Source organism: Crotalus tigris, unplaced genomic scaffold (assembly GCF_016545835.1).
Source record: "Crotalus tigris isolate CLP2741 ecotype Arizona unplaced genomic scaffold, ASM1654583v1 scf7180000018322.853269, whole genome shotgun sequence".
Classification (NCBI taxonomy): Eukaryota; Metazoa; Chordata; class Lepidosauria; order Squamata; family Viperidae; genus Crotalus; species Crotalus tigris.
In genome coordinates, this window is record NW_024096942.1 from 379,178 (window position 1) to 402,260 (window position 23,083).

At 46.6% G+C, this 23,083-nt stretch overlaps 1 protein-coding gene across 1 annotated transcript; it reads right to left on the minus strand.

The window, feature by feature from the left end:
• Positions 1–821: 821 nt before the first annotated feature.
• Positions 822–22,745, minus strand: GRSF1 (G-rich RNA sequence binding factor 1). The gene is made up of 10 exons (XM_039350335.1): positions 22,357–22,745; positions 15,070–15,223; positions 13,316–13,471; positions 13,059–13,202; positions 9,782–9,917; positions 9,239–9,417; positions 7,131–7,252; positions 5,524–5,659; positions 3,654–3,740; positions 822–994 (listed from the first exon to the last, which is right to left on the minus strand). Exons 1-9 carry the CDS (start codon positions 22,660–22,662, stop codon positions 3,691–3,693), a joined length of 1,383 nt encoding a protein of 460 aa, XP_039206269.1. The 5' UTR covers positions 22,663–22,745; the 3' UTR covers positions 822–994; positions 3,654–3,690.
• Positions 22,746–23,083: the final 338 nt, after the last annotated feature.

Below are 23,083 nucleotides of genomic sequence, written 5' to 3' on the forward strand. Positions count from 1 at the left end.
TATTAATAGATTTACTTAGGGGTGGGGGAAAAAAGCAAAGAGCCAAATTTATCGAATGTAAGTTTGTTGGTTGGATTATACTGGAGGGAAAATTTTGTGTTTATTATGGATGAATGGTTGTTTAAAAGAAATATACACCTCAGCGTGGAGAAGGTGGATAAATTACATGTAGAGTAAATATGGGTTAGAGTTGATACGGGATTAAAAAGTATTATTTAGATTATGAATAATTTTTAGTTTTTAATTTGGAATTGCTTATATTGTTATTTTTTTTTAATTTGCGTAAATTTGTATTCGAGTTAAAGCACATTATTGATTTTGTTATTTGTATAGTTGGATAAGTTTATTTAGAATTTGCTTGTTTATTTGTAACCCTGTAACCAGTTCTGGGAAGTGAGGGGGGGAGGGAGGGGGGTTATTCTAGGGGGGGGGTTATTGTTAAAAACTTGTATAAAACTTTTCAATAAAAAAAGAAGCACATTCTTTCATGCATGTAGTTGCATCCATGCGGTGTCTAGTCAGCTTTTCCTCCAAGTTCCTGTCTCAAAAGCCCTGCTCATGCCAAGTTTCACACAAACATTATTCACGTTCCCAAATGTACCATGGCTGAGTAGGTACATGGCCTCAACTTCCTGCAGTTCTCTCTCTCTCTCTCTGCTAGAGACTGACTGGGCCCTCTCACCAGTTAATGGTTGAGTTGGCTTTCTTAGCCAGATGTTCTGAAACGAAAGGCCATTTCCATCTGCATGGTCAGAATTGACCAGCCAAGTGGGACCCTCTCAGCTTGGCTCCCAATCAACCAGGAAACGTACCGGAGCAAATTTAAGTACAGTTCAACTTTAATGTTGGTTTACGTAAAACAGAGCCCGCACAACCGTTTCGGAAGGGTTTCAGACATAGCCGCTGGATTTTCTTGGAAAGGCAATTCAGGAGGGGGTGACGGGAATAATAGTCCAGCTCTAGGAACGTGCAGATGAAAAGCATCTTAGCTTCTCTGTTGAGAAAAGAGAACAGAAGCAAATGAACAGAGAGGAACACTGGCCTATTTCCATACCTGAGGAGAAGAAGTCAAGGATGCCAGTCAAATGACATTCATAAAGGTGTATCAAGCCATCGGTGTTTCTTCTGAGGAGTCTGAAATACAGACTGTGGCCTAGTACAACTTTTCTGTTCTTAAAGAGTTTGTAAGAGTTGAGAGGTTAGAGGGTTTGCAGAAGTTGACACAATAAGTATAGGCCAGGGGTAGGCAACCTTGGCTCTTTTATGACTTGTGGACTTCAACTCCCAGAATTCCTGAGCCAGCCATGCTGAGGGGAAAGGGAGTTTCCAAGCTGAGCCATGCTGGCTCAGGAATTCTGGTAGTTGAAGTCCACGAGTCATAAAAGAGCCAAGGTTGCCTATCTCTGGCCTAGGCCTAGGCCCCTTTATGACTCATGGACTTCAACTCCCAGAATTCCTGAGCCAACCTGGCTCAGCTTGGAAACCTCTCCCTTTCCCCTCAGTATGGCTGGCTCAGGAATTCTGAGAGTTGTAGTCCACGAGTCATAAAGCGGCCTAGGCCTAGGCCAGAGATAGGCAACCTCGGCTCTTTTATGACTCGTGGACTTCAACTCCCAGCATTCCTGAGTCAGCCATGCTGAGGGGAAAGAGAGAGGTTTCCAAGTTGAGCCGTGCTGGCTCAGGAATTCTGGGAGTTGAAGTCCACGAGTCATAAAAGAGCCAAGGTTACCTACCCCGGTATATGTAATCCTCAATTTATGACCAGTCAAAGTTACAACGGATCCCTGAAAAAGGTATTTGCAACACAGATTTGAAGTGGCAACAGCCACACAATCAACTCCCGTGTCATGCGATCACATTTTGGATGCTTGGCAACTGGCTCACATTTAACGGCAGTTTGCAGCATTCTGTGATCACGTGGCTGCAATTTATGTTTTTGCTGGAAACGGGTTCAATTCCGATTAATAAAGCTCCTTACTGAACAATTCCCTCAATAACCATCGCAAAAAGTAGTAAAACTGGGTCCAGTCGTGTGAAGTTCTGCATAATGACTTAATCACAACTTACAACTGTACTTGTAGGCTCAACTATGGTTGTAAGTCAAGGACTACCTGTGTCACATATACTTCCTTTGTGGTATTTAATTTTAACACAAGCTTTTTGGTTCTTATAACAGAATACGTGTTCTCTAATGATGTTCTAAATCTGGCTATTTTACAGCTTTCCTTACGAAAGCTTGTTTAGTTTTCACACTATAAAACCAAAACTTGAGACAATCTCATGCGAACCAACCAATGTTTGTAAATGAAGGCTGACGGCTTAGTCTGTTGGGCAAATCCAGACAAAAATCAGTTAGATAATTAACGACTTACTGCAATGTGCAACTTTAGTCAATGGATTCAAGTCACTTAGTTCCCAGTAAAATAAATCAAGTAAATTTGGTTCTGATTTTAACAATTAATTACTTAAACAGAACAAAGGTCAGATAGCTTGGATCTGAGTTGGTGTCCCAAACAATTAACATTAATCAATAGGAGAATGAAACCACGCAAAATAATTGGAAAAAAGCCCAATTCTATTCCAGGTTTAAGGACTGCAAAAGCCTGAATAAGTAGCAGTTTAAAGGTAATTACAGGAACATAAATGTGAACAGATAGGTTGTCACACAACCATGGATTAGAGAACAATATGAATATAAAATTTTGAGCCCAGCTAACATGCTCACCTCATAGAAAACCCGTCTGAGCATGCACTAGTTTTAGCCCATTTCTTATGTTCATTTCAAAAATTAAAACAATTAAAAAAGTAAGTCCTAAGGGGGAAAAAAAGTATGCTCCTCTTGGTCCAAACAATTTTTAGTTTGAAATTGGCCATTGAGAAGTCACATTTATGGAGAATTCAGTTACCAGCAGCAACTGGTAGAAGGAGAAATTTCTTGACAGTGAGAACAATTACCAGTGGAACAACCTGCCTCCAGAAGCTGTGAATGCTCCAACACTGGACAGCCATTTGTCTGAAATGGTATAGGGCAGGGGTAGGCAACCTTGGCTCTTTTATGACTCGTGGATTTCAACTCCCAGAATTCCTGAGGCAGCCATGCTTGAGGGGAAAGGGAGAGGTTTCCGTGCTTAGCCATGCTGGCTCAGGAATTCTGGGAGTTGAAGTCCACGTCATAAAGTGGCCTAGGCCTAGGCCAAAGGTAGGCAACCTTGGCTCTTTTATGACTGGTGGACTTCAACTCCCAGAATTCCTGAGCCAGCCATGCTGAGGGGAAAGGGAGAGGTTTCCAAGCTGAGCCATGCTGGCTCAGGAATTCTGGGAGTTGGTCCACCAGTCATAAAAGAGCCAAGTTGCCTACCCCTGGTATAAGGTTTCCTGTCTGAGCAGGAGGTTGGACTAGATGACCTCCAAGGTCCCTTCCAACATCATCATTACTATTACTATTGTTATTATTATCGTCATCATCGGGCAATTACTGTCTTCTAGAAAAAGTCTGTCTCAGCATATCAGGAATTAATAACAAAAAAAAAGTTATCACCTCCAAAGCCACCTTGGGCTCTTGAATGGGCCAGTGTGACAAGAAACGGCCCAAGAATTCAGACATTCCTCAACGAGCCACGCCTCCCCTATCACAAATTTCCCAATGAACTCACCTAAACTTTGGGAATTATACCACTACAGTAGATTGCTCTATTTTCTGCTTGGTGATGAATTCAGGAATAATTCAATATAACTATGCTCTGCAAAATAAAAGAAGATAAATGTCAGGCACAAAGACTCAGCACCATTCGTAAGGCTGCCGCACAGGTTATTCATTGAAGTCTATATACAGGAAATCTGGTAAACTAAAAGTTCAACACTAAATTGGTGCAAGATACGGGCAGTCCTCGGCTTATGACCATGATTGAGCGCAACATTTCCACTGCCAAACAAGACAACGGTTAAGTGAGCTTTGCCCCCATTTTATACTCTTTCTTGCCACAGTTGTGAAGGGAATCGCTATGCAGTAGTGGCCAAAATTGTGGAAACCTTTTGGGAAAAGTGTACATTTGAGGTTTGATGGCTAATAACACCACTGTTGGTTTGGAGTAGTACCATAAAATTATATATCAATGGAAAGATAATTTAACCAAGAATGTAATGCAACATAGTTTGTTCAATTATCTGTATTCTATGAAAAGTTATAGCCAAATAACCAGAAAAAGGAAGTACAACTTGCTTAGGTTGATATCAGGTAGCTTTCCTTCATCCGATTGTAGCCAATGAGCACGAGTGTTTAGAGAGCCAATCGGGTGTCATCTTGTTTTGGCAATGAGCCAATCAGATCACAGTAGGATCCAGTGATTGATGTCGTGTATTGAAGCTGAGAGGAGGACATTGGTCAGTGTGTTATGTGATCGCTGTCGAGTTGGTTGGGTTTTTTTGTGTTCTTTCATTGAGTGAGCTTGTAAAACATAATAAAATTAAAGTAGTGGTGCAAAGAGTTGACTGGTCGTCCAGAAAGCAATGTAAAATAGTATTATTAAGTGAACAAGGCTACAGCTATAAAGGAATTAGAAGAAAAAAGGGTGGAAACTTAACCAAAGGTGGCATTTCTACTGTACACTTTTCCCAAAAGGTTTCCACAATTTTGGCCACGACTGTAGTTGTTAATAACATGGTTAAGTGAATTTAGTTTCCCCACTGACTCTGCTTCTCAGGTCGCAAAAGTTGATTTACATGACCCTGGGACGTGCAATCGTCATAAATACGAGCCAATTGCCAAGTATCTGAATTTTGATCACGGGATCGTGGGGGTGCTGCAATGGTCGTTAAGTGTGAAAAATGGTCATGTCACTTTTTAGTGGCATTGTAACCTTGAACAGTCACTAAACGAATGGTTGTAAGTCGAGGACTACCTGTATGGATCAACGGGGTTCAGGAAGGGTTGGGAACTGCAGCGCTTGGGGGAACACAATGATTCTAAACTGATGGTGTGTTTAACTCTGCCCTCCCAGCAGTTCTCCTACAACAGTGGTTCTCAACCTTTTTAATGCCGCGACCCCCAACCGGTCGTAAGTCGAGGACTACTCCACTGGTGCAGCACCGTTTGCAGAATGGGACTTTTGGCAGGCTCAGCAGGGCAGAGACAGCCTGGACAATTCCTATTGGCTTTTGAAAGCCAATAGAATTAGACTCTATTCAAGAGAGTCTATTCTATTGGCTTTCAAAAGCCAATAGAATAAAAGGGACTAGCACAGCTAAGGAAAAAGGGGAAAAAAATGGCGGACTGCATTGTTTGGCGACCCCCGTGAAATGGTTGTTTGACCCCAAATGGGGTCCCGACCCACAGGTTGAGAACCACTGTCCTACAATAAACGAAAAATTAATTCGAAGCAATTTCTGTCAGCTATTAGCTGTGACTAACACCTGCCTTTAGGAAATCCACATTCCTGGCATTGGCTTATTCAAAAACGTATAGCGGTCCTCGCAACTGCTTTTCAAACCCCACAAGCCTGTGAAAAATTCACAAGAGGTACTCACGGACTTTGAAGTTGTTCTTGGCCATGGCGGCAACTGCGTCTGTGTGTGTTTCAAAGTGTATGTCTGCTTCTCCGGTCGCCTGGCCACATGAATTATATTCCATTGTGATCCTCACGGGCTTTAAGGGAGCAAAAAACTAAAAAACCAAACCAAACACCACAACAAAAACCCAGGAGGGTTTAGTTAATCAACCTGATATAAACTATACGTCAAAGTATCAAGTGAACAATCAAATCACGGGCCAGCATTAAAAATACTAACCATGAATCATAAGCCAGAGGCTGAAATGTCGGGCTCGTATAATATAAATGCTAAAGCATTAGCAATCAATTTCTCAGGCAAGCACTTTTAATTGACACTCCCCTGCACTCATCCCTTTCCTTGTGATAAAAAAGCTACTGGAAATTTCAGAGAAATACATTTCAGCCAGAAATTTCTAAAACTAGATAGAAGTAATCCTTGACTGACGACTACAACTGAACCCAACATTTCCATTCACTTAATAACTGTGACAAGAAAAGTCATAAAATAAGGCAAAGCTCACTTAACAACTGTCTTGCTTAGCAATGGAAAGTTAATAATAATAGTAGTAGTAGTAGTAGTAGTAGTAGTAGTAGTAGTAGTAGTAGTAAAGTTGGAAGGGACCTTGGAGGTCATCTAATCCAACCCCCTCCTCAGGCAGGAAACCCTATACCATTTCGGACAAATGGCTGTCCAGTCTCTTCTTAAAAACTTCCTGTGTTGGAGCGTTCACAGCTTCTGGAGGCAGGTTGTTCCACTGGTTAATTATTCTAACTGACAGGAAGTTTCTCCTTAGTTCTAGGTTGCTTCTCTCCTTGATGAGTTTCCATCCGTTGCTTCTTGTCCTGCCTTCAGGTGCTTTGGAGAATAGCTTGACTCCCTCTTCTTTGTGGCAGCCCCCGAGATACTGGAACATGGCTATCATGTCCCCCCTCGTCCTCCTCTTCATTAAACTAGACATACTCAATTCCAGCAACCATTCCTTATATGCTTTAGCCTCCAATCCCCTAATCATCATTGATACCAATGAAGGAGAATATCTGTGTCTGGCTTGTTTTCTTGCAGACGTTCCATTACCCAACTAGGTAACATCATCAGTGCTAAAAGGGAGGGCGGGGATTTGCGGCGGCGGCGAAGGAGGAGGAGGAAGAGGGTGGGGTCCTTGGTGTTCTCTGAGCTGGCTTGTTTTCTTGCAGACATTTTGTGACCCAAACCAGCTAACATCATCAGTGCTAGTAAGGAGTGCGGTTTGCTGTCAGTTTATATTCTGGTTGTTAAGTTAGTTACACGGTTGTCAAGTGAATCTGGGTTCTGCTTTGGCTTTTCTGTTCAAGAGGTTGCAAAAGTTTTATCCCATGAGCCCAGGACCCTGCAACCCTCCTAAACACATGCCGATTGCTGAATTTTGATCCAAATGTCGATAGTGCAGCTTCTATAAGTAGCTTAACGTTAATCTGACCTTCTTGCAACTTTCAATGACTGACTTCAGACATTAGAAATCCAGGCTGGAAACAGGCCTTTTCCCCCACTCACAACTGCTCAGGATGTTTGAAACCACCTTACCCCCACCCCCCCGCCCTGCATACCTGTATGATATCTTGCGCCGTTGCTTGAAAAGGCATTCCTCTCAGGTGGACAAAGTAAGGGGCCGAGAAGCTTCCCAATTCAGCCACCTCCTGAGGCTTTTCAAATACTTGCTTATAAACCTCTGTAGAGGCAAGACAGCAAAACAAATATTTGCAAATTATATTTATCTGCCATTCATTCTTGGTATGGTCTTTTTATAGCAAAATAAAGCAAAGGTAGCACCAGTAGTAATAATACCGTGTTCCCCTGTAAGTAAGATGTACCCTGAAAATAAACCAACTTGATTTTGGGGGGTGGGCCCAATATAAGCCTTACCCCCCAAAATAAGCCCTAGTTTTGGGGCAAGGTGCACACCTAAAACTCAAGCTAGGGCGGGGGGGGGGTAGAGCTGGCCCATGCACCCCTTACCCGCTTACTGTTGCAGTCAGGCCTCACCTCGCTGGCCCACTTCTTCTGCAGTGCCCCCTGGCCTGCATTGGGTCGTCAGAGGCCTTCCGGATTGAATCCGTAGCTCGGTTCTCAGCTGCAAGATCTTTCCGGAAGGCCTCTGACGGCCAAACGCAGGCCGAAGCGCCATCCTCAGCTGCAAAGGCATTTCCTTCAGCCACACAAGAAGTGGGCTGTCTGGGCAGGGCTGGCTGTGCCACCACGAGGTGAGACTGTGGAAAAGACACACACACACACACACACACACACACACACCTGAAAATAAGACCTGGTGCCTCTTTTGGAGGCAAAAAATAAATCAATCAGACAGGGTCTTATTTGGGGGGAAACGGGGTAGTAATAATACTAAGTACTAAGGACTACAGGCACTTTGGGTGCAATCCCAAAAGAACTGGAGCACCACTTGGGACACCATCGGCGTTGGCAACTTCGCCCTCAGTCAATGGCAAAAGGTAGTTTTACGTGGAACAGTCACAATATACCTTCAGCACCATCAAACTTTCACATCTGCCTATCCCAGGTCCCTGGGAGGGACTGTATAGGTTGGCAACAAGGCCAAATCCAGTCTAGACATCTGGCTGACTGTGCGATAGACCGTAATAAAATAACACAATGGAGCATCGCTTAAAACCCCATTGGCATTGACAACTTCACCCTCAGTCAGTTTGCAAAAGGTAGTTTTACTTGGAACAGCTTTCATTCTGCGACGCTACCTTCAACACCATCAAACGTTCCAATGTGAACGTTTGGGGAGGGCAAGATAGGTAGACAAAAATGGCAAATCCAGTCTGAATTATCGGTCTAGCTGTACGGTGAACCATAATAAATCAAGAAAGAAAAGAAAAGAAAAGAAAAGAAAAGAAAAGAAAGAAGGAAGGAAGGAAGGAAGGAAGGAAGGAAGGAAGGAAGGAAGGAAGGAAGGAAGGAAGGAACAAAAAAATTCAAAAGGACGGACTTGATAGCCCACTGGGTCTTTTTCTACTATTAGTTTTCTAGGTTTCTAGGAAGCCGACTTCAAACAAATGCTCCACTTTACGGCCACAACGGAGCCCAAAATTTATGTTGCTAAATGAGACATTTGTTAAGTGAGCCTTGCCCCCCCCCCTTTTTTTTAAATGACTTTTTTTGGCCACATTTGTGAAGTGAAATCACTGCAGTTGTTAAATTTTAGTTAACACAGTTGTTAAATGAACCCGACTTCCTCACGGACTCTGCTTGTCTGACGTCGCAAAAGGGGATCCGATTGCACGACCCTGTGACACTGCAACCGTCATAAATGTGAGTTACTTGTCAAGCATCCGAATGTAAATCCCAGGACCATGGGGATGCTGCAACGGCCGTAAGTGTGAAAAAGGGTCATAAAAGTCACTCTTTCCAATGCTGTTGTAATCTCAAACGGTCACTAAGTGAACTGTTGAACAGGGGTCTCCAACCGTGGCAACTTTAAGACTTGTGGACTTCAACTCCCAGAATTCCTCAGCCAGTCATGCTGGCTGGGGAATTCTGGGAGTTGAAGTGCACAAGTCTTAAAGTTGCCACGGTTGAGGACCCCTCAAAGCTGGCTGAGGAATTCTGGGAGTTGAAGTCCACAAGTCTTAAAGTTGCCACAGCTGAGAACCAACCCCTGCTGTAGAGGACTACCCATAAGATCTGCGCTCACCGTTTTTCTTTTCATTTTCGTAGGCCGGGCTGGCCTTCGAGACCTCGTTCAACTTGCTTTCCTCAAAAATGTTTTCGGAACCCGATTTTGGAACCGTAGACGTCATCATCTTCTTATATCGGAAAAAGTCATTGTGTGTTCGAATTGCACTTTTCTGACTCGGGACTATCTCTATATAGCTAGAAAGTTTTTTTTTTTTTTTAAAGGGAAAGAGTTAGACCATGATGATTATCAAAGCAGTTTTTTTAAATACACGAAAGCTCAGTTGAAACATCAGAATTTTCTGTCAAACCCGGACTTGAGCCCAACAGAAAACAGATACGTTGGGATCAAGGGAAAACTAGTTTGTTCAGGCACACTTTGGCTTACGAAGCGCAAAACAATTGCAAAACAAAGTCAGGTAGCAAAACACACACACACACACACACACACAACCCTGCCCGCCCCTTGAACCAACTCATACTAAAAAATTGCTTCATGTGCAAGTGAGAACATGGCCGTTCCTTCCCTCTTAAAAATGACCCCTTTCCGTGATTTTCCTACCGGTTTCCAATTTCTTCCTTATGCTTCAACAAAGCTTTATTAGCCATTTCCGGTGTGGCAAACTGTACAAAAGCCTCTCCTGTTTTCCTCCTTCCGTCGTAGTCAAAGACAAATACGATGTCCTGTATGGTCAAACCTGGAAGAGAAGCCATTTTGCAGCACGTCAGTAGACTCAGCCAGATCATCCAAAGGCACATCTTGCAATTTGTTTCGGTAAGAGAAATAAAACGCGCAGACCCTCTGCCACACAGTACAACCTTCACATTGGTCTTAAATAGGATGATCTCAACTTTAGGTGTCAACATGGAAACCTACCAAGCACAGAAGCAACCTGGAACTAAGGAGAAACTTCCTGACAGTGAGAACAATTAACCAGTGGAAAAACCTGCCTCCAGAAGCGGTGAATGCTCCAACACTGGAAGTTTTTAAGAAGACAGACATTTGTCTGAAATGGTATAGGGCCGTGGTGGCGAACCTATGACACGCATGCCACAGCTGGCACGCAGAGCCCTCTCTGTGGGCACGCACGCCGTCGCCTCACTCCTAGGCCTTCAGCTGGGTTTTATAAAACCTTTTCACTTTAGACTTCCGCTGCCGTGTGCAAAAAAAAAAAAAGGTTCAATTTCAACTTCTCATGGGAAAAAAAGTTGGAATTGATTGATTGAACTTTTTAGTCCCATCTAGTCTGCCATTACCACTGCAGCCATGGCCACCCAACTGGCCACGCCCATCCAATGAGCCACGTCCACCCGGCACCTGACGATACATAAGTGGGTTTTGGGTTGCAGTTTGGGCACCTGATCTCTAAAAGGTTCGCCATCACTGGTATAGGGTTTCCTGTCTGAGCAGTGGGTTGGATTAGATGACCTCCAAAGTCCCTTCCAACTACTACTACTACTACTACTACTACTACTACTACTACTACTTCTTCTTCTTCTTCTTCTTCTTCTTCTTCTTCTTCTTCTTCTTCTTCTTCTTCTTCTTCTTCTTCTTCTTCTTCTTCTTCTTCTTCTTCTTCTTCCTCCTCTTCTTCTTCTTCTTCTTCTTCTTCTTCTTCTTCTTCTTCTTATTATTATTATTATTATTATTATTATTATTATTATTATTATTACATATTTTTGTTTTGTCCCCGAGCAATCAAACCTGCTGTCAATGCTGTAACAATGAATGCTCTGACAACTGATGGAAATTGCAGCCATTTTTACTTTGCTTTTAACCTGCTTTTTCTTCTGTTTAGAGATCAGGTGTTGAAGGGTGAATGCTTGAGCTCGGCTAGCCATAATAATAATGCAGTTCTGTGGGAACTCAAGGACACAAACCCCTAACGTTTTGGCGGGCTGAGGCGCTGGGGAGAGAGCTTGCGCTTCGGGCTAATTGGAGAATGTGAATTAGGACTGCTTAGTGGGGGTGGGATTTGCAACTTGTTACTTTGTATTTGGGGAGAGGGAATCTAGTTTTGGGTTCAGCTATGTAGTGCCGATACTTTGTTTCCTGAATAAAATGTTCTCTAAGGAAGAATTTTTTCCTTAAAGTTCTTTAAGGGGTTTCATCTATCGCAGTGTTTCTCAACCTTGACAATTTTAAGGCATGTGGACTTCAATTCCCAGAATTCCACAGCCAGCAATGCTTTTGAAAGCCAATAGAATAGACTCTCTTGAATAGAGTCTAATTCTATTGGCTGTCTCTGCCCTGCTGAGCCCGCCAAAAGTCCCATTCTGCAAATGGTGCTGCACCAGTTGAGTAGTCCTCGACTTACGACTGGTCGGGGGTCGCGGCATTAAAAAGGTTGAGAACCACTGCTCTAAAAGAAGGCAAATGACCAGCTGTCTGCAAGGAGTATAAATCCTTCCCTTCCCTATCATCCAGTCAGAGCTGAAGAAGCTTCTTGGATGAGAAGCAAAATGTCTTCAAAGAAAAACAAGTCCAGTTGCCTCTTGAAAAAACATCTTTGGGGCAAAAGCAATTCATGGCTTCTGAGGAACCATCTCATCCCAATGGGATAGGCCCACCCCACCTGCGCCAGCCGAAGGGGCAGGCTACAGACCCTCTTGGTCGATGAATTTTGGCTGGCGGGGTCCAGGAGAAGCGCCTTTTCTGCTGTGGTACCTGCCCTTTGGAACATTGTGCCCCTCCCTGAGGTGAGATTCACAGCCATCCTTTTGACCGTCTTCCCAGGGGCCTGAAGATGTGGCTCTGTCAGTTCGCCAAGGGCCCCAAAGGGGTGCCATTGCTCTGGAGGTGGTTAACCTCCCCCCATCTGCCTCTTTCTCCCTTCCTCCCCATGTATTAATTGTGGATTATTATTATTTATGGTTTTAATGTTTTACTGGCTTTTATTCTTTTAATGTTCTACCGGCTTTTAGTGTCCGTAAGATGGTCAGAGTAAAGCGCTAGGAGAGAGGGATGGCGTACAAGTCAAATAAATAAATAAACTCTCAAAACGATTCCATCTTTTCTTTTTTCTTTCCCTTATACAGTACTATCTCCTTTATGTAAACCTTTCCTGCCCGTTCAAGAAATCTAAGCAGCCGTTCATTTAACACACACAATCGATGAGATGCTTCAAAGTTCTTAATCATTCAAGGACAACTCAATGGTCCAATGCATGCATGTGCATAATGAGGGAGAGGGAGGGAGAGAGAGAGAGATGGGGAGAGGGAGGAAGAGAGGGAGGGAAGTGGGAGAGGGAGAAAGAGGGAGGGAAGGGGGAGAGGGAGGGAGAGAGAGGAAGGGGGAGGGAGAGAGAGAGGGAGGGAGATGGGGAGGGAGAGATGGGGACAGGGAGGGAGAGAGGGAGGAGGAGAGAGATGGGGACAGGGAGGGAGGGGGAGGGAGAGAAATGGGGAGGGGGAGAGAGAGGAGAGAGAGAGGAAGGGCGGGGGGAGAGGACGGAGGGAGAGGGAGAGAGGGAGGAGGAGGGAGAGAAAGGAAGGGGGAGAGGGAGAGAGGGAAGGGGAGGGAGGAGGGAGGGAGGAGGGAGAGAGGGAGGGAAGGGGGAGAGGGAGGGGAAGAGAGAGAGGGAAGGAGGAGAGGGAGAGAGAGGGAGGGAGAGAGATGGGAACAGGGAGAGAGATGGGGACAGGGAGAGAGAGAGATGGGGACAGGGAGGGAGGGGGAGAGAAATGGGGAGGGGGAAAGAGGGGGAGAGAGAGGAAGGGAGGGAGGGGGAGGGAGGGAGGGGGAGGGAGGGAGAGGGAAAGAGATGGGAAGAGGGAGGGAGGAGGAAGAAGAGAGAGGGAGGGAGAGGGAGATGGGGAGAGGGAGGGAGAGATCTCACCTGAAAAGAACTCCGTTATATCTACTTCCGTGCAACGGTAGGGCAGACCACGTAGTCGTACCACCCCATCATTGTTTACCGGCGCCGAACGGAATTTCAGGCTCCTCATTAGGGTATCAACATCCTTATTATGTATTTCGAAAACTGTTGGGAAGAGAAGTGCAATCATAAATAAAAGGCAAAAAAAATGGCAAATTTATTTTAAAATGTGTAGCAATCAGGCAAAGGGGTTTTCTGGACCGTTTTGCAAGAAGTACCTTCCACGTAGCGCTGGCCCAGGTACTTCCGGTGTTTGTTCAAGGCGTTCATCACATCCTGTTCCGACTCAAGTTCAACGATCGCATCTCCTCTACGCTTGCCGTCTCGGTACAGGAGGAAATGGATCCCTTCCAGGCCGTTTCGGATCTTGCTCCCTAGAAAGTCAGCGAGTCGGTGAATGATGACACGAGACAACTCCCCCCCCCCACATACACAAAATAAATACACTGGAATGTATTTGGATGTTTTGCATTTGGTATTACCCAACCCTCTTTCAAAACTTCTGTAATCTCTCAATATCTCAAGAGACAGCTTGGTTTTAGTGCAGGGGTCTTCAAACTTGGCCCTTTTGTGACTTGTGGACTTCCAGAATTCCACAGCCAGCCATGTTGGCTGGGGAATTCTGGGAATTGAAGTCCACAGATCTTAAAGGCTTTGGTTAGGGGTCTTCAAACTTGGCCCTTTTATGACTTGTGGACTTCAACTCCCAGAATTCCTCAGCCAGCGTTGGGGAATTCTGGGAATTGAAGTCCACAAGTCATAAAAGGGTCAAGTTTGAAGACACCTGGTCTAGTGATTGAGGCATCAGGGCTAGAAACTGAGAGACTCTGAGTTCTAACCCACTCATGAATTCCATCTGGATGACACTGGGCCAATCACCAGGAGACAGTGAGTTCTAGTCCCACCTTAGCCATGAAAACCAGCTGCGTGACCTTGGTCTAGTCACTCATCCTTCAGGCCAACTCTCCTCACAGTGTGGTTGTGAGGAAAATAAGAGGAGTAAGGTGTATTGGATACATTAGCTGGCTTGAAGTATTTGTAAAAAATAAAGGTGGAATATAAACAAATATCACAGGGTAACGTTCGCTAATTTTAGTCAAAACATTTAATTTTTTTGTTGAAATGTATTTGGTGTGGGTCTAGTACAGTGTTTCTCAACCTTGACAATTTTAAGGCATGTGGACCTCAACTCCCAGAATTCCACAGCCAGTATTGCTGGGAGTTGAAGTCCACGTGCCTTAAAATTGTCAAGGTTGAGAAACACTGGTCTAGCAGAAACACATTCATTCATTCAGTTTAGGTAATTAATTTCAGCCTCTTATCCGTGGAACAGCCTCACATTCAACCACCTCTAAAATTGCAAAATATGTTGAGGGATACTTTTGATAATATTATCACTCTCTGCTTGCAACTGTAGCTTTTTAATAAATAAATAAACAAACAAACAAATAAACAAACAAACATGTCCTTTTAATCTTGGTTATAGGCTTGGCTTTTTCCTGGGTGCCCCCTTTTTAAACTTCCCGCCAATAACTATTGGGAAACTTCCAGTCAGCCAGCGAGGAGGGGTCAAATGGGGAAGTAGCCTTGAGTCTGTGCATAGCTGCAAGAGGCATAAATCTGATGAAACCTTATCTGATTGTTCCCAATGGAAGACGAGCAGTCTGGGGAGATACTTGCAATATAGGCAGAACACAATAAAGTGGCTGACCTGGGCCTTTCATGAACGGATCTGGCTGCTTGCACCTGGCAAGAACCCAGGGATTCCCTGGTGGTCTCACTTCCAAGTACTAACCAGGTCCAACTCTCTTTAACTTTCCATGGCCAGCCCAAAACAGTCATCAGCTGTGACTTCACAAAATATACCTTGAACACCACAAAATATACGCGAAGCATAACACGATATGTTTCATGCCAAGAGGTGGGGGCCTTGAGTGGCTGCCCATTGGGCTAATCAGGACAGTGAAGTTACCTGAAAAAAAGTTGAGAACATCTTCCTCAGTGCAGTCATACGGCAGGCCTTGGGCCCGAATCAGATGCACTTCCTTCTCCCCGTCTGTTTCTTCTGCGGTGATTTCGTATTCGGGGGGAAAGCGATAGCCCTCTTGATAAGACGACTCGGGATCCTGCGAAGAGAGACAGGAATTTTTTAAATCTTGTGACTGTATTTTGGGGACTGGCAAGGTAATACAGATCCTCTGGAAGCTGCAGAAGCTGAAAAGTAAATAAGTCTTAATATTAACATTTTGGAAAAGCTCAAGGCCTTTTCCCTGTTGAGGAATTTCACAGAAATTTAATATTTTCACACATCTTGAAAAAATCTCAAAAGGACAGGTTCTGCTGACTTTCTAGTAATAGTGATCATTATTAGCAGTCAATTAATCACAAAGACGCACAATGAATCCTGGTCAGCACTATAATTTTGGCCACTACTGCTGCACATGAATCCAAGACGACAGAAGCCTAAGGATGGATGCTAAAAAACAGAAAATGTTTACTTTGGAGAAATAAAACCAGTTCTGTAATATTTTATAGCAGCCTCAGTTTAAAGAAGCTATGAGTTTAGTGGACTGTCCAGGATCCATTTGTTTAAAAAACAGTGTACAGTGATGGAAAAATTATCTGATCCCTTGCTAATTTTTTGCCCAATGACAAAGAAATGATCAGTCTATAATTTTAATGGTAGGTTTAACACTGAGAGACAGAATAACAGCAAAAGAAATAAAAAAAAAACGCATTTCAAAGAAGGTATAAATTGATTTGCATTTTAATGAGTGAAATAAGTATTTGATCCCTTATCAATCAGCAAGATTTTGGGCTCCCAGGTGTCCTTTATACAGGTAATGAGCTGGGATTAGGAGCACTCTCTTAAAGGGAGCGCTCCTAATCTCAGCTCATTTACTTGTATAAAAGGCACCTGTCCGCAGAAGCAATCAATCAATCAGATTAAAAACTCTCCACCATGGTGAAGACCAAAGAGCTGTTGAAGGATGTCAGGGACAAGATTATAAACCTACACAAGGTTGGAATGGACTACAAGACTATTGCCAAGCAGCTTGGTGAGAAGGTGACGACAGTTGGTGCAATTATTAGCAAATGGAAGAAACACAACATAACTGGTGCAGCAGTTAGAGTGCAGTACTGCAGGCCACTTTAGCTGACTGTGTTCAGCAGGTCAGCGGTTCAAATCTCACCGGCTCAAGGTTGACTCAGCCTTCCATCCTTCCGGGGTAGGTAAAATGAGGACCCAGATTGTTGGGGGCAATGTAAATATATATATACATTGCTTACTGGTGTACACCGCTTAGAGCAGTGGTTCTCAACCTTTTTATACCGGCGACCCCGGTCATAAGCATGCGGTGCGCATGCGCGGTGCCGCCCCCTGCGCCGGCTGAGGCATAGCCGGCAAGGGGCGGTGGCAGGCAGGCCCGGACGCTCCTGGGCGGCCGCGGCAGCGGCGGCGCAGGGCGACCACCGGCTGGGCCACCAGCTGGCCCAGCCCAAGGCAGGTAAGGCACCTGCTGGGCCCCACGCGCGCCAGCAACCCTCCCTGCACCCACCAGCCTCCCACCTCCCACCCCTGGCCCTCTTTTACTTACTTTTTAGTTGATCAACAGGGAGGGAAGCTCTGCAGACTGTTCCCCTTGCAGCACCGTTTGCAGACTGGGGCTTTTGGCGGGCTCAGCAGGGCAGAGACAGCCCTGGACAATTCCTATTGGCTTTTGAAAACCAATAGAATTAGACTCTGTTCAAGAGAGTCTATTCTATTGGCTTTCAAAAGCCAATAGAATAAGAGGGAGTAGCACAGCTAAGGAAAAGGGGGGGAAAATGGCGGAAAAAATGGCGGATCGCGTTGTTTGGCGACCCCCATGAAATGGTCGTTCGACCCCAAATGGGGTCGCGACCCACAGGTTGAGAACAGCTGGCGTAGAGAGTGCTTGCACTTAAAGCGGTATATAAGTCTCATAAATAAATAAACCGTCAATCTCCCTTGGTCTGGGGCTCCATCCAATATCTCACCTCGTGGAGTTTCAATGATCATGATGAGAAAGGGGAGGAATCAGCCCAGAACTACACAGGAGGATCTTGTCAATGATCTCAAGGCTGCTGGGACCACAATCCCCAAGAAAACAATTGGTAACACACGCTGCAGTGAAGGACTGAAATCCTGCAGCGCCCACAAGGTCCCCCTGCTCAACAAAGCACATGTACAGGCCCGTCTGAAGCTGGCCAATGAACTATCTGAATGATTCAGAGGAGGACTGGGCGAAAGTGTGGTGTTCCGATGAGACCCAAATTGAGCTCTTTGGCATCAACTCAACCTGCTGTGTTTGGAGGAGGAGGAACACTGCCTGTGACCCCAAGAACACCATCCCCACTGTCAAACATGGAGATGAAAACATCCTACTTTGGGGGCGTTTTTCTGCTAAGGCAGTGTTTCTCAGCCTGGACCATTTTAAGGCATGTGGACTTCAACTCCCAGAATTGGCTGGGAGTTGAAGTCCATATGCCTTAAAATGGTCCAGGTTGAGAAACACTGTGCTAAGGGGACAGGACAACTTCTCTGCATCAAAGGGACGATGGACGGGGCCACGTGCCATCAAATCGTGCGTGAGAATCTCCTTCCCTCAGCCAGGGCATTGAAAACGGGTGGTGGATGGGTATTCCAGCATGACAATGACCCCAAAACACACGGCCAAAGCAACAAAGGAGTGGCTCAAGAAGAAGCACGTGAAGGTCCTGGAGTGGCCAGGTCTCCAGACCTTAATCCCATAGAAAATCTGTGGAGGGAGCTGAAGGTTCGAGCTGCGAAACGTCAGCCTCGAAACCTTAATGCAGTGGTTCTCAACCTGTGGGTCGGGACCCCATTTGGGGTCGAACGACCATTTCACTGGGGTCGCCAAACAAGGCTGTCCGCCATTTTTTTCCCCTTTTCTTTGGCCACGCCCCTGGCACCCGGTGATGTATAAGTGGTTGGGGGTCACCACAACATGGGGAACTGTATTATGGGGTCGCGGCATTAGAAAGGTTGAGAATCACTGCCTTAATGACTTGGAGAGGATCGGCTTTCCTTAGTTTGCAGCCTGCTATTTATTTATTTATTTATAAGACTTATATACCACTTTAAGTGCAAGCACTCTCTAAGCGGTGTACACCAGTAAGCAATGTATATATATATTTACATTGCCCCCAACAATCTGGGTCCTACCCCGGAAGGATGGAAGGCTGAGTCAACCTTGAGCCGGTGAGATTTGAACCGCTGACCTGCTGAACACAGTCAGCTAAAGTGGCCTGCAGTACTGCACCCTAACGGCTGCGCCACCTCGGCTCTTATGACAGAAGGTCTCTGTTGGGGGGGGTGGGCTGCAAGGGGTGAGACACTCCCCCGCCTACGCACCACGCACACAGATCTGGGACAGGTGAGCTGAGAGCCACGCAGAGGCAATGACAGGGAGGAGGGGGGTCAAAATGGGTGCCACCTCTGCCCGGAGCCTCTGGCAGTTAAAAAAAAAAAAAAATCAGGGGAGGAAGGAAGGAAGGGAAGGAGAGGCAACTTGGTTGGAAATGCCCCAATTTGAAGGAGAAAGCGATTTTGTGTTCTGCCAGGACTCTGCTGGCAATCCAAGTTAACATTGGTATACTTGAATTGTGAGCTCTCAGGAAAGTATCCCCGCCTTGTGTGTTGCTAACAGCCCTTTCCAGTGGGGAAAACAGGACAAAGCAGAGTGGGGGGAGAATAGTTTCCTTTGCTGTATTTCCAGTCTCAGTGAGCCCTTTTAAGCAGCTAAGCTACCTCTGTTCCTAAACGCTAAAGCTGTTGCACGTAAAAAAAACAAACGGAGGAGTTCTGATCAACGCCCACAGCCACCATTTTGACACTTTTGCTGTGCTGTTGTTGTCCGTGGACGCCCCCACTAAATGCAACCACAGGATGAACGGAGCCTGGTTTGTTCTCAATCCTTTAAGTGGCCACAAACTACCAGCAAAAAGGAGGCCTTGAGAAATGTTTCCCCTTTTGCATTTGAACATCCAAGAAGGAGAAAGGGAAAGAGGAAAGAAAAAGAAGGGGAAGAGGGGAAGAGAGTAAGGAAGAAAAAAGAAGGAAAGAAAGAAAAAGGAAAGGAGAATGAAGAGGGAAGGAAGGAAGGAAGGAAGGAAGGAAGGAAGGAAGGAAGGAAGGAAGGAAGGAAGGAAGGAAGGGAGATTATAATGAGAGGGAGGGAGGGTCTGAGGGAAGTGCTGCCTTAGTACTTGCCCATGACCAGCCCTGCTGCCCTTTTGCTATCCCCTTTGCCCCCTCCTCCTGACTCTCCTGGTGGTCTCCCATCCTATCGCTGAGGATGCTTTGATTACAAAGCCGGGTCTCCTCGCATGGAGAGGAAGTGGGCCTCCCTCTGACCCACACATATTGCCCTCCCACACACACCAGGAGCAACCTGGCCAAGGAGAGCAAGCCAAGCAGAGGCAGCCTTGAGGAGAAGGTAAGCCCAGCCGGGCACCCCCTTGGGGGAGGCTCGGCTGAGCCAAGCGTTTGCCCTCCACTGCCCAGGGCTCTGGGCAGCCTGCACTGCCAGGGCTCCTCCACGTGGCCTGGGAGCAAAGGAACCGCCAACCGAAGAAATTAAAACCAGTACATTTTTCCTTTTTTTTTTTTTTTACGGTTTGTAACATTTTATTAGATTATGGAATAAAATACAAAAGCAGAGAGTAGGACACAGTGGGGAGGAAGAAGGGGGAAAAAGTGAGGGGGAGAAGGGGAAAAGAAAAGGCATTGACTTCAGACTCCCTCTGTTGCAGTAGAAGGAAGCTTTAACATCGAACCTCAACTTTTTACTTTTCCATAATATTATAAACTAGCCATTTCTATAACAACGAATGAATCTAAGCAGTAAAACCCAAAAATCCTGCCCCCCTTTTATTTTCAGTCATCAGGTTTTTGACACCTCGCTAAGCACTGGTGGTACTGGAATACTGTCATGTCCTAAAAGGGATACAATCTGTGAAAAGGTTGAAAAGCACACACACACACACCAAAACCAAAAAAAATCAACAGCTTCTAAAGATGACCCAGAAAGAGAAACAAGAGGCAGATCCTAAATTTCAAAATCCTTTTTTGTATGTCAATAATGTAGAACTGCACTATGCACCTGTGCGTATATGTGGGTGCATATATGCGCACGCACGCACGCACACACACACACCAAAACAAAAAATCAACAGTATTTAGGAATAGGTTGTCACTCTGCCAGTACTTCTCAAGATGACCCAGAGAGAGAAAGCAGAGGCAGATCCTAAATTTCAAAATCCTTTTGTAGGTCAATAATGTATTATGCACCAGTATATGTTTGTGTGTGTGTGTGTGTGTGTGTACACACACACACACACACACAGCAACATAATCAGGAACAATAGGTGGTCACTCTGCCAACAATGCTTCTCAAGATGAGCCAGAGAGAGAAAGCAGAGGCAGATCCTAAATTTCAAAATCCTTTTCTAGGTCAATAATGTATGATGCACCTGTATGTGTTTGTATGTATACACACACACACACACACACACAAATCAACAGTAATCAGGAACAGTAGGGGGTCACTCTGCCAACAATGCTTCTCAAGATGATCCAGAGAGAGAAAGCAGAGGCAGATCCTAAATTTCAAAATCCTTTTGTAGGTCAATAATGCATTATGCACCTATGTGTGTATGTGTGTGTATCAACAGTATTTAGGAATAGGTTGTCACTCGGCTAGTACTTCTAAAGATGACCCAGAGAGAGAAAAACCAGAAGCAGGTCCCAGAACTCAACAAATAGTTCTGTTTTTGTTTGAAGCTACAGCAAAGGGCTCCCTGAGAGGGCAGTTCAGTCCCCCATTCGGCCTCAAGTTGGCCAAAGTCGGCTAGCACCAGGGGTAGGCAACCTTGGCTCTTTTATGACTGGTGGACTTCAACTCCCAGAATTCCTGAGCCAGCATGGCTCAGCTTGGAAAACCTCTCCCTTTCCTCTCAGCGTGGCTGGCTCAGGAATTCTGGGACTTGAAGTCCACCAGTCATAAAAGAGCCAAGGTTGCCTACCTCTGGCCTAGGCTGCTTTATGACTTGTGGACTTCAACTCCCAGAATTCCTGAGCCAGCCTGGCTCAGCTTGGAAACCTCTCCCTTTCCCCTCAGCGTGGCTGGCTCAGGAATTCTGGGAGTTGAAGTCCACCAGTCATAAAAGAGCCAAGCTTGCCTACCCCCGGGCTAGGAAAAGCAGGCGCGGCAGACGCGAACTTCAGCAGCACGTGTGCTCAGCCAAGCCCGCCTGTGGGGAAAACCGCCCCTCAAAGACGGAGGGTGGGGAGAGAAGAGCGAAAATCTACCAGTATCTGCCGAAGCATCCCCAAAAGAGGGGCGCGGAGGGCTTTTTTTTTTTTTTTGCACCCTGAAATTATTCTGCAAAGAGATTGCGGGCTCTCTCTCTCCTCTCCCTCTCTCTCTCTCTGTGTGTGTCTGTGTGTGCTAATTCCCCAAAAAACCCCCCCGCCCCTCTTTCCTCCTGCGGGATCAGCCCAAGGGCGAAACGGAGCAGCTCCGCCAGGCGGATACGATGGGGAAAAGGATACAATGTTGCCAGCCTTTGCCTTTCAAAAGTGGGGAAAGGAAGGAGGTCGAACAGGCAAAGACTGGGGGGAGGGGAGGGCTACGTCCCGCATGACCTTCAACCCGGAGGCCGTCTCCAGGAGGCCCGGGGCTGGGAGGCTTTTTAGTCCAACACCCCTCCCAGGGAAAGGGTGCAAAAGAGGGGGGATTGAAGAGAGAGGGAGAGGGAGGGAGAGAGGGGGAGAGAGAGAGAGGGGGAGAGAAAGAGGGAGAGAGAAAGAGAGAGGGAGGGAGGGGGAGAGAAAGGGAGAAAGAGGAGGGAGAGAGAGAGAAAGGGAGGAGGAGAGAAAGAGACAGAGGGAGAGAAAGAGGAGGGAGAGAGAGGGAGGGAGGAGGGAGGGAGAGGGAGAGAGGGAGGAGGAGAGAGGGAGGGAGAGGGGGGAGAGAGGGAAAGAAAGAGGGAGGGAGGGAGGGAGGGGGACAGAAAAAGAGAGGGGTGAGGGGGAGAGGGAGGGAGGGGGAGAGAAAGGGAAAGAAAGAGGGAGAAAGAGAGGAGGGGGAGAGAAAGAGGGAGAGAAGAAGGAGAGAGAGGAGGGAGGGGGAGAGAAAGAGAGAAAAAAGGGGAGGGGGAGAGAGGGGGGCATTCTCCTCCCCCCCCGGCAGAGGCGACCCCCGCGGCCTACCTGGCTGTAGCATCGGCCCGCGAGGGGCGGGGCTAGCAAGGACCCCCGCCAGGAGGAGCCGAAGCCGGGCACTGGCCCGGCCGAGCTGGCGACCCCGCGGCTCTGCGTGGCTGCCCCGAGCAAGAGCAGGAGGCGGCGGCGGCCCCAAAGGCCGAGGGCGCCGGCGGGGGGCGAGGGCGCCGGCGATGAGGACGACGAAGAGGAAGGCCGCAGCGGCAGGCAGGCCGCGCCGGTGTGGCGGCAAGTGCTGTAGCTACAGCCGCAGCCGCGGAGCAGCGCGCCCAGCACCCAGCGAGTCCCGGCCATGGGAGAGGGAGGCTTCGTCGACGTCGTGGCAACCACCCCGGCCCAGCTAGGCCTTCCGGCGCACGCGCGGGCCAGGGCCTTCCGCCGGGGGTGGCGCAGGCGCGGTGGGCAGCTTCTCACCTGGCACGTGGGTTCGGGTGGCTGGTCCGTGCGCCTGCGCAAAGAAGCCGCAATGCCCGCCGACCTAAAGCGGGCGAATCTCTTTGGTAGATGCAGAATAACTGAGTTGGAAAGGATCTTGTAGGTCAGGGCTCTTCAAACTTGGCCCTTTTATGACTTGTGGATTTCAGCTCCCAGAATTCCTCAGCCAGCCTGCCTGGCTGAGGAATTCTGGGAGTTGAAGTCCACAAGTCATAAAAGGGCCAAGTTTTGAAGACCCCTGTTGTAGGTCATCTAGTCCAACCCCATGATTTGTTATAGC

Coding starts and splice junctions, on each gene's coding strand:
- GRSF1 (XM_039350335.1), bottom strand. CDS start 22,662: ATGGCCGGGACTCGCTGGGTGCTGGGCGCGCTGCTCCGCGGCTGCGGC. Junction 13,472..15,069: donor TGTTCTCAACTTTTTTTCAG/GTAACTTCACTG, acceptor CTGACTTTCTAG/GGAGCAAGATCCGAAACGGC. Junction 13,203..13,315: donor GGGCCAGCGCTACGTGGAAG/GTACTTCTTGCA, acceptor TCTTCCCAACAG/TTTTCGAAATACATAATAAG.